The sequence below is a fragment of the Corvus cornix genome, chromosome 20 (genome assembly GCF_000738735.6).
Source record: "Corvus cornix cornix isolate S_Up_H32 chromosome 20, ASM73873v5, whole genome shotgun sequence".
NCBI classification, from domain to species: domain Eukaryota; kingdom Metazoa; phylum Chordata; class Aves; order Passeriformes; family Corvidae; genus Corvus; species Corvus cornix.
In genome coordinates, this window is record NC_046349.1 from 209,644 (window position 1) to 224,003 (window position 14,360).

The window sequence follows — 14,360 nt, forward strand, 5'->3', positions numbered from 1 at the left end:
ATGGCGCGCGACGGGCGGGGCGCGGCGTGCCCGCCTCTTCCTGTACGTCACGGCGCGCGCCGGAAGCGAGGCCCGGACAGGCGGAGGCGCGGTGCGGCCTTAGCGAGGTACGGGCGGGGCGGGGGCCCGGGCACGGACCGGGTGCTGGCGAGGTGAAGCGCGGCGCTGAGGACCCCGGAGCGCCCCCCAGACCTCTTGCGCCGGGTGGCAGGCGATGGCCGCCGTTCCCGGGGCGGCCAGGGCCTGAGCCCCTTCGCTGAGTCCCCGTTCTGGCCTTGGTCTCCGTAAGGGTGGGATCGCTGCCCGTTCCTCTGTCCCCGAGGCCGGCGGCAGCCGGGGAGGACGGGCCGGTAGCGGAGGCTCGGTCAGGTGCCGCGTGCGCTGCTCACTGGGGACTGGAGAGCACACAGGATATGAGGCTCCGGAACAGCTTCGGCAGCCACAGCGGCGCTCTCAGGAGCTTGTTGAGGGGAAAACGAGTCCGTCGTTCCCTCTTTGTCCCTCCTACCTGACAAGCAAGGAAACAAGCCTGGGAGCCAGCACAACCTCCAGCGCTGTAGGCGCGAGAAGCTCTGAGCTGCACGGGCCGGCCTGCCAGCGCAGTTTGGTTATGTAAGTCTGTGAGATAAAGTAGTAAATCGATTGTCCTTTCTTTTTTAGATGCCTGTGACCGTGGGCCCGTATGGGCAGTCGCAGCCCAGCTGCTTTGACAGAATAAAGATGGGTTTCATGATGGGCTTTGCAGTGGGCATGGCTGCAGGAGCGCTGTTCGGCACGTTTTCCTGCCTCAGGTACGCCAAGGAACTGGCTTCCACAGACAGGTGGTGAGAGGGCAATAGCCAGAGAGAAATGGCCGTGCTGTGGGGTTGGGAAGGGATTTGTTCTGGTCCTGTGCCAGTCCCATGAGTGGAACTTTGTCTGGGACTCCAGCTACTGCAGTAAGCCCTGGGCTCCAGCAGGTGAGTCTGGTGCTGGCAGGGCATCACCTCTGGGTCCCCCATATGCCGGGAGTTCACAGGTTCACAGACCTTTTCTTACCTCTTGTAACGGAGGTTCATTGGGAAGCTGAGGCTGTGGAGGATCAGCTCCAGGAGAAACTGGATGAATTGCCTGTGCAGATACATGTGCAGCCCTCTCCTGGCCCTAAAGCTTCCTGAGGTGCTCTGTAAGCTCTCAGTGCCTCTGTTGTGGTCCCTTTGCGTGTCCCATGCCCTGCACAGAGGCAGTTACCAAACTACCCCCGAGTCTGAACTGCAGAGCCGTGGCTGGTATTGGCACAGTCCCACTGTGCAACGGAGAGGGGATTTATTCCACCTTCCCCTGGGGCTTGCCAGCATGCTGACATGAAAACAAGCCATGCTTGCTGCTCTGTGTTTGCTCTGGCACTGCTGACTGGCTTTGCACATCACCTATGACAAAGAATCACTGAAGTCAGCTCTTTCATACTTAGCAGAACTCTTTCTGTTTGATAGTTTTTATCTGTGATTAAACAAGGGCAACGATTTCATAGTGAGGTGAAGGAGGAAAAGGCACAAAGTCTAATCCAACGGGAGTTTGAAGTTTTCCATTCCCTCTCAGTTCCCAGAGGGTATTTGTAAGCAGCACAATGCTGGTAGAGGATGCAGATCTAGGGGATTTAGAAGAACCAGTGAGAGTGGTTCTGTCATACTTGAATGACACATACTTCTGCTGTACCACTTTTGAGGGAAAAATCTCATGTTTTAAGAATGAAGTGCATGAAATTCCTTAGACCCTAAAGTCACTGCAGTGCTTAAAAGCCAAATACTACAAGAGTTTCTTGAGACAGAACAATTCTTTTTGTTTCAGTCTGACCTCAGTTAACTGAAAACTGGAGAACAGAAACACCTTTTGAAGTTTCTAGGTCTTTCAGGTGTCCTGTATTAAAAACAGAGTCAGTAGTAAATAGAAAGATAATTTTAAGTTGGTGGTATAAAAAACACTGCCAATGCAGCTGGAGAGGATGGCAGTACAACAGCTCAGACAACTCTTTTTGTACTCTGGCAAGTGAAATACTGGGACAGCACTTTTTTTTCCCCCCGTATTAAGGGTATTTGGGAGACCAGGATGCAAAGCTATTCCTGCTAAGGGTATGGCAGGAAGGTTCCACTGCAGGTAAAAACACACATGGGCCATTGGTGAGGGCCACCCAAGAGCCCCTGCAGTAGTGCAGGGCACTGCAGCCAGTCTCTGTACAATTGCCCAGATTTAGACTGAAGAAGTATACAATTTGCAACCATGAGCTGATTGTCTCAGATGTTTTCGGGTGCATGTCTGTGACCTGTCAGGTTTCAGCTTTTATATAATCCCTGTGGTTTTCTTTATCTCAGGATTGGCATGAGAGGACGAGAGCTGATGGGTGGAGTTGGCAAAACGATGATGCAAAGCGGTGGGACGTTTGGGACATTCATGGCCATTGGTATGGGAATACGCTGCTAACCTGGAGTTTGGGATTTATCCCAGAGTGCCCCCACCCAGCCATTCCTCCTCTGTATGATAATAAAATCTTTAGACACCTGAAGTGAGAGCTCTTCGTGAAACAGCACAGTCCTACCCTCTGTGCTCTGCTGATTGTAAGCATGCTTTTTACAAAATTTCTACTTTCCTCCCATCTCTTACTCCCAAAACAATGAGAATTAATAATCATTTTTACTACATTAAAGGTCCTGTTTTACAGATATAAGTACACCACACAAGTTTCTCCCTTTGGCACTTGGGCAGCTCACATTCCCATGTGGATGTGGAGCTGCTCTGGGGTCCTCATGCATTCCTGAGTCTAGGAAAGTTAGATGGTGGGTAATTCAGACTAATGATCAAGTTTCTCTCCTCTTGCAAAAATAGGTGGCTTGAAGGTGGCCCCATTTCTGAGTTCCAGGTGTCATGGGGCAGATGCCCCCAACAGAGTAAGGGGGCCCAGGATTCAGGCAGGTCCCGTAAGAGCTGTACTCCCAGAAACAGAGCCTTTTCCTACATTCTGTTTTAGCAGGCCTACAAGGTGGTCAGCACTCCCCCAGGAGAGCAGGGAGAATCACTCCTGCAACTGAGCAGCCCCAGAAGCACTGCCTACACCTGACCTAGGAAAGGGTTGTTGGTGGTGTACTCTTCCATTACTTGCTTTTTGAAACAAGGCCTCTCTCTGCTCCTCCTTTAGTTAAGGGAGACACATGAGCAGCACCTGGTACAAGTGCCTTTTCCCGTTTTTAAGGCAGAAACACATTCACCACTCAAAGCCTGTTCTCAGGTCAAGCACACCTAGAGAGCAGCTTTACTTCTTCAGCTGTGTTACTCTTCCCAAGATCCTGCTGTAGTATATTCCCAGCCCCTCTCCACCTTTGCCTTTTGCCTGCTCCCAGTTCCTTGATTAAGGACAGGCCCTTGCCTCACTGCAGCTCAGGCACAGCTACAGCCCCAGGGGCTGCAGAGCACGTCCTCTCCCCACACCACCATGGGAACACCAGCAGCATTGCTGCCTGCCCCACCTTCGCCCACCCCCGAGGAATGTTCTGTTCTCCCTACTCTCTGCCTTGGTCAAACAGCTTTTCTTAGTGGTTAAAAAGGCCAGGGATTGAAAGGGCAAAGCACAGGGGCAGGCTCCCTCTAGAACCCAGACTGAAAGCCAATGTAACTGACTCCTCCAGCCCCAGGACTTGTGAAGAATGGGGGGAGTGGAGGTGGGCAGGAGGGACGGATCGCTGGCTGCCTGAGGAAGATAAGAGTTGTGGCTAGGTCCTCAGCAACCACGCACGGGGGGCTGGGAACAGCTCCTGCATGTACTCTCTGAGCACATGATATCCCATGGTATACCTGGATACTGTACAGTGGGATCCCAGACATCTGGTACTGCACAGCATCTGTCACCTCCAGGCCTAAGCCCACACTGCTTAAATCACACTGGGAGAGCAGAGAAATAAAGCTTCATGAAGGCCTTTTTAAGAGAATTTTATTTGAGTGGTTCTTACAAAGATTGTTGCAATATGAAAGTCTTTGATAGAAATATCAAGCTGTCTTGTCAAACACACTGAAGTAACCCAAAAATATATTTCAGAGCTCACAGAGCTTAAAAAGAGCAAAGATTATATGCAACCAGAACAAAACATGTTTCTGTATTTCCTACCCATTTTCAGACTTGGCTGAAATCCTTCAGCTCTGCCCCACTGCACACATGAAAACTCAACCGGAAATGCAGAGATGTTTTGTTTGGAAACTTAGACACACCTCACAGTATTTACAAAGAAACTTTTACAGATACAATAATCAAAAGTTACCATCAAGAAATAAAACCCTTCAATCCTTCTATTCTTACCAATTATTGAGCACAAAGCAAGCTGAGTAGCTGTCTGCAGTCAGCATCAGGTTTTTGGATTTTCCATTTATACAAAACACTAAATATGTCCCTTCATCCAGTTTCTCTCTGATATTACCCTTGAGCAGATCACTCACATTTAGTGAAATGTAAAATGTCTTTGCTGCATTAAAAGAAAGGCTCATGAAACATTAAAAATGTCATTATGTCCCATCTGCCTTTTACAGAGTACTTGTTATCTATGAGCTACTTCTCAGTTCCTACAGATCACCTTTGTCAATGTACAAGAATTACAAGGCAGAACAAGAAGTCAACAGCTTTGTATACAGTGGAAATGCTAGTTAGGGAGAATGAACACACTGCATTTCTGCTTACTTCATTTTATTTTTAAAGATAGCAGGAAGTGTACACAAAATGACATTAAATCATTAAATCCTTTCCTTTAGTTTTATCTAAATAAAAGATAACTCAATCTTCCTCCAAAAAATACCTATGTACAAAACTGACTAAATTAATCTTCATCGTCGAACAGGAACCAGTAGTTGGGTTGCAGTCATGGAGTCTGGGAAAAGGCTGTGGTATGTTGGAAGAGGTACATACGCTGCTGTAATCATTTTACCTAATCACAAGAGGAAAAAGTAAAAAATCAGTATTTGGTCATTTCTGTAACAGATGACTAAATGTAGGCGGGTACAGGGAACACTCACCTGCGAACCACCTCCCATGCAACGCATTGACAGCCGCGATGGCAGCAGCGATGGAGGGACATTTGACATACACATTGCCCTGCAAGACACAACAGTGCAGCCTATGAGGAGTTGGGACCCTGGACCTGGCTGTGACAGAGGCACACCCGCTCCATCAGGCATCCGCTGGCATCAATCAGTAACACAGAATGAGCACAAGAGAAGGGGACAGTGGTACTGGCAGGCACTACCCCATTGTGGCAGTTGTTGCAGTATTCAATTTTTCTAAACATGATTTTGCAAGACAGCCTAAACATGTGCTTGACCTGCAATCACTGAGCCATGGATGGCTGATCTGCTCCTGAGCGCCTTTTAGGGAAGGGATCTAAAGGCTCCCAATCACTAACACCATGAGAAAGAGAAGAGCACAAGGGGTCTGGCTGCCCCCATGGCAGCCCAGCTGCCAAGGTCTATAAAAGCCACTAACCTGAACCACATATGCTTCACTCAACATGCAAGCTCACAGCCTGGATCCCACAAAAACCAAGCACTCCCCACTCCCCCAGACAGGAAGGACAAGCAGCACTTCAAGGGAGACTGATACCATAAAAATTCTACATGAACATCAGCATGTCTGTCGTTACTTGAAAAAGAACAGAGGCAAAGGGAAAAATCCCATCCCAGCAGGGCAGGAAGAGCCTGAGATGGTTCCCAAGGTGAATGACAGACTGATCTTCGAACTTCACCAGAGACACCTGGAGTTTCCCATCTGCACATCAAGCACTGTGCCTCCCTAATCCAGAGAACTGCAACAGTCACATCCAACAACTTCAAGGCACGCAGTAATGTGTGTCATTTTTCTGGCTGCCTGCTTAAAAATAGACCATCAGTAATACCCAAGCAGACCAAGTCTAGCTGATACAGATTTTTCAGGAAAATAGTATATTAAGAAACAGACTCCAGCCTTCCCCTTAGCAGTTTTAGTCAGTCTGTATTAACTCTTCCCACTGCAATCTAATTCATCCCCTTCTCGTGGGGTGAACCTGAACTTAGGGGCTGGTGATTAAGGCACTAAGCAATCAATAAACACACAGAGCTCTGCTCTCAGCCTCCCCCTGCAAAGGGACCCAAGCTGTTTAAATGCCCAAATGAGGTGCAGCAAAGCTGTGCTTTTCCTGAACACTCAGCAACGCAGATAGGTGCGGTACATGAGCCATGCACTCAGCTGGGACTGGAACTGTTTCATCCACAACAAATCACACCCTCATAGCCAACCCAACAGCCCTCAGCATGAAAATCTTGTCTGGGACAGCGCTCTGAACACGCCCAGAATCTAAGCCTGGAAAACAGAGTGGTACAATGGAAACTGTATCAGTATGTATTTTATATCTGGGTCACTGCAGTGTTACTATAACAAAACAGATTTCATTTTTTATGAAACATTAACTCATTACATAGTAGCTTGTAGTTTCTTCTTTTAAATCCACTTGCTAAGGTGAAACAATTTTCCAGCTCCATGTGCTCAGAACCTATGTGAGGTATCTTGAGGGCTGGTGTGGTTTTGGGGGTGGTGGTTTTTTGGGCGGTTGTGTGGTGATTTTTTTGTGTTGGATTGTTGGGGAATTTTTTTGGAGGAAGTGTTCTGGGTTGTTGGTTGTTTTGGGTTTTTTTCTGTCAAAGAACACTTCATTTTCTCTAAGTAACAAACACATTGTGGGCAAGGTTTCTGCCTCTCATCAGTCCAACAGTACAAGATCACAGCTGTGATCTTGAAGACTACAAGATGCCAGGGAAGGTGGCATCTTGTTTTATGAGCTAGACTGCAGCTCCTATCTAACCCTCTCTGTAACCCACAAGAAAGGGTTTCAGTGACATTGGGGCACCTGCACAAGACAGTCATGATTGGTGAGTGCCAAGTGCATCACCAGGGCAGAACAATCCCACCTTAAGCACACCAACCAGAATATACGTTTCGGCCTTGTACCACAGCATGGAACACAAGAGGACACTTTTAGGGTCTGATAGGTAGAAATTAATCTAACTGTGAAACCATATGAAGACTGAACTTCTATTTGGGCTGTGAATTCTTTAAAAAAAGGGTTCAGGATGGTTAATCTATTTACAGACCTTCCAGAGTTTATATGTTCTAAGAGCTGAAATACAGAGAAGAGGTAACCAGTCTGGGGATTATGTAAACATGTTGAAGTCAGAAGAAAAATATATTCACCTGTTTAAGACCCAGGTATGAATCTGAAATTCAGTCAGCAGCAGCAGTCTTCCTCTTCCCTGTTGTAACTCCAGGCCCTCAGACTGCCCACTACAAGGCTTTAACGCCATGAGTGACCACAACTGTTCCTAAGCATGGGATGACGCACACATTTACCTGCACACCGTAATTTTCTTGGAACAAGGGCCCTTTCTGCTGAAGCCTGTGCTCTAGAAAGAGGAAACTGAAGTCCATGACTTGTGGGAAAGGCAGAGCTTAAGGGAAATGCCAAATGCCTGAACTGGTCACTGCTCTCCTACAGGAACTTCAGCTGGGTAAACCTGCAAGAGCAGCACCAGAAAGCTGCTCGTACCCACATCCAAGTTACACACAATGATTCACAATAGGAGGAACCACCTACATTCTGCACAAACTAAGAAATTTTGGCTCAGTTTAGGAAAAAGTCCTGAATTTGTAACGCTCCCCCTAGACAAAAGAGAGCAACAGAACTCCTAACATCTGCTCAGTGTGTCCCCCCCGAAACCAGGCATACCTGAGCTGAGTTTTTGTCAACGTAGATGTGGATAACTCCTCCATGTTTGTTACATTCCTCAATCACATCATCTTTAATTTCTGTGTCCCAGCCAGCTTCTTCTTCACTATATAAGGAAAGGAAAAACAGGACAGAGATATCACTCAGACAAAATCCACCCCCAAAACCTATTAAACCCACCCCTGCAACATTCTGATTTCTTTCTTACATGTTAAAGTCACTGACAAATGCCAGACAATGGTAAATCACTTACGTTTGAGGATTAAACATGTTGGAAAGCTGGAAGCACTGTGTCGCAAGTGGTTGTACAGAAGCAGCTGCAGCCAGAACTGTTGTAATGAGAAAAAAATCCATTAGCATATTTAAGAATCCGCTATGCAGGGCTCTAATTTATTCAGCATAAGAGAAACAGCTCTGACTAAACAAATTGAAGGCAGGAAAGCAAAACTCAAAACCAGACACTAATGATGATAGATACATTTAAATAAATCAATACAAAAACCAGCACATTATGAATCACAGTTGAAGCTGAAAAGTGAAAATATAATTGTGTACATTGATTTTGGCAGATTTTCAATTTAAACATTAAAATGCAGGCATCTTCATTTGCATCTAAAATGTCTGCCTGAGTTGTATGTCAGCAGCACCTTTAATGTTTTGCTCCTCATGGAAGCCCAGCAGCAGCTCAGGACAGCACTACCTCAGCTGACTGCACAGCAAAGGACAGACACCTTGTGGAATTCTTAAAACCTGTTTTAAGCATGTTGAATTATGCTTCAATAGTATACTTGCTCTTTAATCCCTTGAAAATGCAGATTGTAGTAAGCATTTGACAACTGAAACTGCTCCTTCCCTCTAACTATGAAATTATTACTTGTCATTTACTGCTGCTCATCATCCCAGTACATTGTATTAAATGCTGCCCCACAGGCTGCTCTTCCATAGGCTTCAGGCTTCTGTCAATGGAGCTGCAATAAGAGCCCCCCTTTCCCATATACTTCAGACATTAAGGGTTGTGCAGTCAGATAATGAGCAACTCAGAGACAGTAAATCCAAAATCCTGGTTCTCAAATGACCCCTCTCTAAGGGAGGGAAAACACTCCTACCCAATCACAGATATCAACCCACACATTTTCTTGGACTAACACATGGCTGGGGAATGTTACCAACACTGGAGAAAATGCTACAAAGAATTTTCAGTCAAAAAATCAATCACAGCATGACTCCCCACAGACACTTAACTAACAGGATACAATTTCTCAGGTACGGGCAAATCCTATACCAGAAGCATTTCAGTAATAAAACCTACTAATTACAAGTCATATCAAGTGATCATTTACCTTCATTCTGCTGAGACAGTCTCGTTTGTAAATCTAAAGAAAAATACAGAGAAGTTAATTAGTATGCTTGCTAGCATCACTATATCATCACCTGCCAGCCAGGTTGTTCAGCTTGTATTTCTGTGGTTAAGAGCTTATTCCAGTATCTCAACCCAGTCTCACTGTTCCTCTCTAGTTGTGAAGTTTCACTAATTTCAGCTTGTCTCCTGGAATATTCTGTCCTTGACAGATTCCATGACCACAAAGCATTTCAAAGAGAAACAATCCCTAAAAAGGACAGACATGACCATGTCCTTTAATTCAGTGTATCACTCCCAGCTTGCTTTTGCTGTGATTGAACTCTTTACAAGACATGTTTTATTCCATGAGAAAATAATGACAGCAATTTTGACACGCTTTACAGGTTTGACGTCTTTACTACCAGAAAGCAGTTAAGCACACAGCTATCCAAACCTAACATTCTTAAAGCAGTTATCAAATTTCATTTCAAGTAGAATAAGGCAATACTTCATCTGCTATCCTTTCATACAGATGGCATAATGATACAAATAACTTTGGTATTTTTCAAATTCAAAACGTTTTCAAGTGTTCAGAACATGTAATTTGCCTAGAAAACATTTACTTGTTTAACAACATCATTATTTACTTGTTTAACAACATACACTTATCCCAATTCTAAGTGGTAAGAGCAAACAAATGCAGACTTTCTAGCTATTCCAAGTACATGACTTCAATACTTGACATCTTTGAACTAACAGAAAACTTCAGAATCCAAGAACTGAAAGCATAAGCCCCTTCAATAATGGTTCCATTTAACAGACCAAGGTGTGAGAAGACTGAAGCAAACCATCACCTTAATCCACTCATTTAGAGAGTAACAAAGTGATGAGCACCAAGTAAGCTTCCAAGCTTACCTGGAAATACCTGAATGCACCAGGTATCAACACACTTTTTCCCTTTCTAATAAGATTTCCTCCACAACACTGAAGAACCAACAGGAGTAAATGGTTTTTTTCTCTAGATTTTCCTCAAGTGCCTTTCCAAGTGCCTTGCAAAAACGAATACATATCAGGAACCATACTGAAAAGCAAGAGCTGGAAGGAGCAAGCTCTGAAGGCTGAGTTGTAAAAAGAGCTGGCTATGTTTCACTTTTCCATCCAGATCTGAAGACAGGAAGTCCTCACCTCCATAGAATGAGAAATATCACCATAGCAAAGGCTGCCTTAGCCTGTATTCTCTGCAGAAACTGCATGGTTTTGGCCAAATCTGTAACTAATTACCTAGTTAATTAATACTCAGACCCTTTTGAAAACAAAGGTATTTTAAAAAACCCCGCAAATCTCCGAACTCTCTCAATTTAGATGAGGACAGACACTTTTTCCTCTGCAATTCCAATCCATCATGTCCAGCTGAACTTGTCTATGTAGGTCAGCCTGGGGCTCTAGAGACAAATGCTCCAGAATTCCTGCACCAAACATGGTAAACTTGCTTGTATCACCAACACAAATTCTGTTCAGGGTCAAGTAAGATCTGTTCTAAACACAGCAAAGTCAGCTACCATTATCCTGTGCAACAGTTTCATAGGTTAATTATCTACCACCTTTGTAACATAACCCCCTGCTCACCAGATCTTTTACCAACTAACCGGATTCTCTTGTTGCTCATGACTGAAGAATGGTCCTTTCCTCTCACTTCTAAAATCACTCCAAATTAAGAAATTCATTGTCACTCTTTACTGTCAACTCATGTTTCCCTACATGCAGTTTTGAATAGTATGCGGAAACTAAAATTAATACATCTGTCTAATTCAGGTCAATTTTTCAGTATGTTCTTAAATATCACCTCTAAGAGCAGCAAGTGTAGCATGATAGGAGTGCATGGTTAGCGTAGAGAGAAAGCAGAAATACAGACATATCTATCAAAACATTTTGTGTCTTAAAACATTAAGTTTATTTTTAAATCCAGATGGCTTTAAATAGGCCAAAGCCTGCCAAGTATTGCCCAGTGTCCCGAGTCATTACTTAGAAGATAACAGAGACCAAATCGAGGTCCAGGATGATAATACCTATCCTTCCTCTTTTGCAGAACACCATCACAATTTTTTTCATAAACAGATAGCTCCTTCCACAAGTAAGGAATGTTTTGTCCCACAAAGCATTAGAAGAACGTTCTACAGGCCGATTATTTTAAATTTCTTGTGCTCAGACAGAGAACAGCTAAAACTGTTCAGCTTCAATTTTTTTTCCTGCTAGAATTTTCTCCATAGGAATAATGGACAAATTCTCAGGTCTCCCATAAAACTAATTCTTTACCTTCCCTATTTTGATTGACCCGCTCTTGAACATGGATTATCAGAAGTGTTTGTGGATGTATACACTACACCTCAGATACTCAGGCGTGCCTGCCTCTAGGAACACGGCTGATATTTTAACAATGCATCATGCTGCCAGGTCATATTCTGGCACCGATAAACTGAAGTACTTAGGTATTTTTCTCCTCCTTGGCCATTCTTCCACTGCTAAGCTCCCAGACTATGTGATTGGAATTTGATTCAACCTTGAAGAGGTGAACAATTTACAACACCCCAAGAATCTCTTATCTCTTATCGACAGCACCTACGCATTTATTCACCTCATTCCTACCGCTGACCATTTTCATTCATGTAAATATTACACAAGACCAGCCCAACACCTGAACTGTGACTTTAACAACAGCCTCCAACTTTCCTAGCTTTTGCCTGTAAAAAAAAATCCTTCTTTCTCTGAGCCAGCTTCTTGACACACCTTGTACTTCCTTTATTACCCACTTCTCCAGTTTAGTAACTTCCAAATGACAGGAGTCCAAGGATCAGCAGGAAGAGAGTTCTACTACTGCTCCTCCTCTGCCTAGAAAAGGCAGTTTTATCAAAGACTCTTGGTCTTTAAATGCAGTTTCTGTCAGTATGCCATACTTTCATAATATTCCCTAGTTTACCCTTCTTTAGAATAACTTCTGAAGGAGCAAAGTCTAGTCAGTAACAGGTCCAGAATCTGGCCAGACAGTTCCTTCAAGTGCACGTAATTTAGAGTTACATGTTTCAGCTATATACCGTATCATGGACTTAACATGTTTATTAACAATACCAAAGATGAGACCTCATGTTTCACAACATGTATTCCCTCACTCATTTCATATCAGTTTTACTCCTCTGAACTGTTTACATTAGCCTCTTTTAGATTCATTTCTACCTCAGGAATAATCCTCTGGTTTTTTGAACTACATATTCGTAGCGTACCTTCCTCAAATTCCAAACTTTATGACCAGTGCCCCACTACAAACTGAGGCAATTAAATACACAGAAACTTCTTGGGAGTAGTTTTTCATCCACCTGAGTCCCACTGCCTTTTTTTTTTTTCTTTAAGAGTTGATAAACCTTCATCTATTGCTTTCATGACTTTTATAATGTCTAACTCAATCTGACTGTTGACAGACAATTATCAATTATCTTTTTATCTGTTTTCTGAACTAAAAACACTATTTTATTATCTGTCCCTTTTCCCTATTCTTCACAGGCTGTGTGGTCATTCCTTATTTCTTCTGAGGTAACTAATCACCCAGGTTTAGTGTGGAGCCCACACTAACAGGACTTTTTCTTCTTTCTGTAGAATACAGACCCAACACAGCATTAGCAATGTGAAACACAAGAAACTTTTCACATCCTGCCTGTTCAAACACCCAAGTTGCTCAGACCAGATGACTTAATTGCCTTGTTTCTTCAACCATCAGTTAGACCTGTTTGTGTATCCTTCCATTTAAATGTGTGCAACTCATGACCCCTCAAGTCAATGGTCATTTCTATTCTCATCCATAACATCTTCATTACTTACCAAATTGAGTTTAAAATAGCATCCCCTCTTCATGAGTCAGTGAGTGTTTGATGAAGAAATTTGTCGGATATCACATCCAGGAATATCTGGGCCCCACCATTATTACTAGCAATTCTTCTCCAATCTGTATCGGGGAAGTTAAAGTCTCCCACAATGACATAATTCCTGGTAGTAATTTTCTCTAACAAGAGTAAAGAGATCTTTAATCCATAACCAAATCTCACTTTGGGGATAGCTCATGACTCTACGGCAGCAAAAATTTTTATGTTTTTCTGAAGTTACTTAAGTTGCACATGTCTGCATTATTCCTTTTGTACAATACAAGTGGAATAAACGTTACCCCTACCGCCTTTATTTCTACAGTTGCTAAACATGCATCTTCTTCAAACACCAGTATTCAGCCTCATCATTTATTTCTCCACAGCCATGTTTTCTCATGCTGATTCCATGCCACCTGAACCATTCCGCTGTGTCAGATGTTTTTGGCCATGTTCTTGATTCAGTGAGCTTGGATTTTTTTGACCTTGTTTGTTATAAATGGCAGGGATGAGAAGGACTGGTGTTATTTTAAAACACTACTCTCATTTCTAATTGCCTACATGTGTTTCTACACAAAACTGCCACACCACTTTATAAACTGCATTAATGTTGATCTAATTTCAGTGGTGGCTACCTTTCCTTCTTTTTCTGGACTAGACACACTTTTTTCTCACCACTGTACCTTTTTCATCCTTCTCAGACAACTGACATTTTTCTGTCACTAGCCAGTTCCTTTTCCTTTCAAGGGTACATGTCTAGAACAACTCTATTATATTCTTTTAGCAACTGTCTACAGCTTCACATGTATGCTCTTCTTAAGACTGCACCTGACCTTCAGTAATATGATTCAGACCTATCTTATTAAGTCTGAATCATTTCCATCACAAGCTCTGCTGGAAGGCAAACAGCAATGCCACCATTTCTTTGCTACTTTCCTTACACTTCCCACATGTTCCAGCATCGGGTTATTTGTGACATTCAGATCTTTTCTACTGCTATAACAGTTTCATATCCTTTGTTCTTAGTATTAATCAAAAGTAGCAAAAAAAAAAAAGTAACCTTCAGGGAGGTTATTCACTGCTCCTAGTTCTGAAGACCCCATGAATAGTTTGTTTTGCTGGCCAGCTATGAACTAAGCAGCAGCAATCACATCCCTCAGCCTTATTCCAGCATACCCACCTGCAGAACACACATCCAATTACAGCCAAATCCAAGCAACACACATATTCCCTGACATAAAATGTCAAGTGTCTTTCCTCACCAGGACACATGCTGTAAAAACACTGCTGCCATCTTTGTGATGTGTCCCCCATAAAGTCCTAATAACCTTCCTGCCCCTTGTACAGCTC

At 43.6% G+C, this 14,360-nt stretch overlaps 2 protein-coding genes across 6 annotated transcripts in view; one reads left to right on the forward strand and one right to left on the reverse strand.

The window, feature by feature from the left end:
• Positions 1–36: 36 nt before the first annotated feature.
• On the forward strand, positions 37–2,539 carry ROMO1 (reactive oxygen species modulator 1). The gene is made up of 3 exons (XM_039563439.1): positions 37–107; positions 661–791; positions 2,349–2,539. The coding sequence occupies exons 2-3, from the start codon at positions 661–663 to the stop codon at positions 2,455–2,457; spliced, it is 240 nt and encodes a 79-aa protein (XP_039419373.1). The 5' UTR covers positions 37–107; the 3' UTR covers positions 2,458–2,539.
• Positions 2,540–3,940: 1,401 nt separating this feature from the next.
• Positions 3,941–14,360, reverse strand: part of RBM39 (RNA binding motif protein 39) — a 29,111-nt gene continuing 18,691 nt past the window's right edge. For 3 of the 5 annotated variants that reach the window (XM_039563436.1, XM_039563435.1, XM_039563437.1), the window contains 5 exons: positions 9,107–9,139; positions 8,020–8,095; positions 7,767–7,872; positions 5,029–5,107; positions 3,941–4,940 (listed from right to left, as the gene is read on the reverse strand). In XM_039563436.1, the coding sequence (XP_039419370.1) occupies positions 4,840–4,940; positions 5,029–5,107; positions 7,767–7,872; positions 8,020–8,095; positions 9,107–9,139 (395 nt within the window). In that variant the 3' untranslated portion in view covers positions 3,941–4,839. Of the gene's footprint in view, positions 4,941–5,028; positions 5,108–7,766; positions 7,873–8,019; positions 8,096–9,106; positions 9,140–12,972; positions 13,154–14,360 lie in introns of those variants that run through there. The other 2 variants (XR_005603470.1, XR_005603469.1) reach the window with 2 other exon arrangements.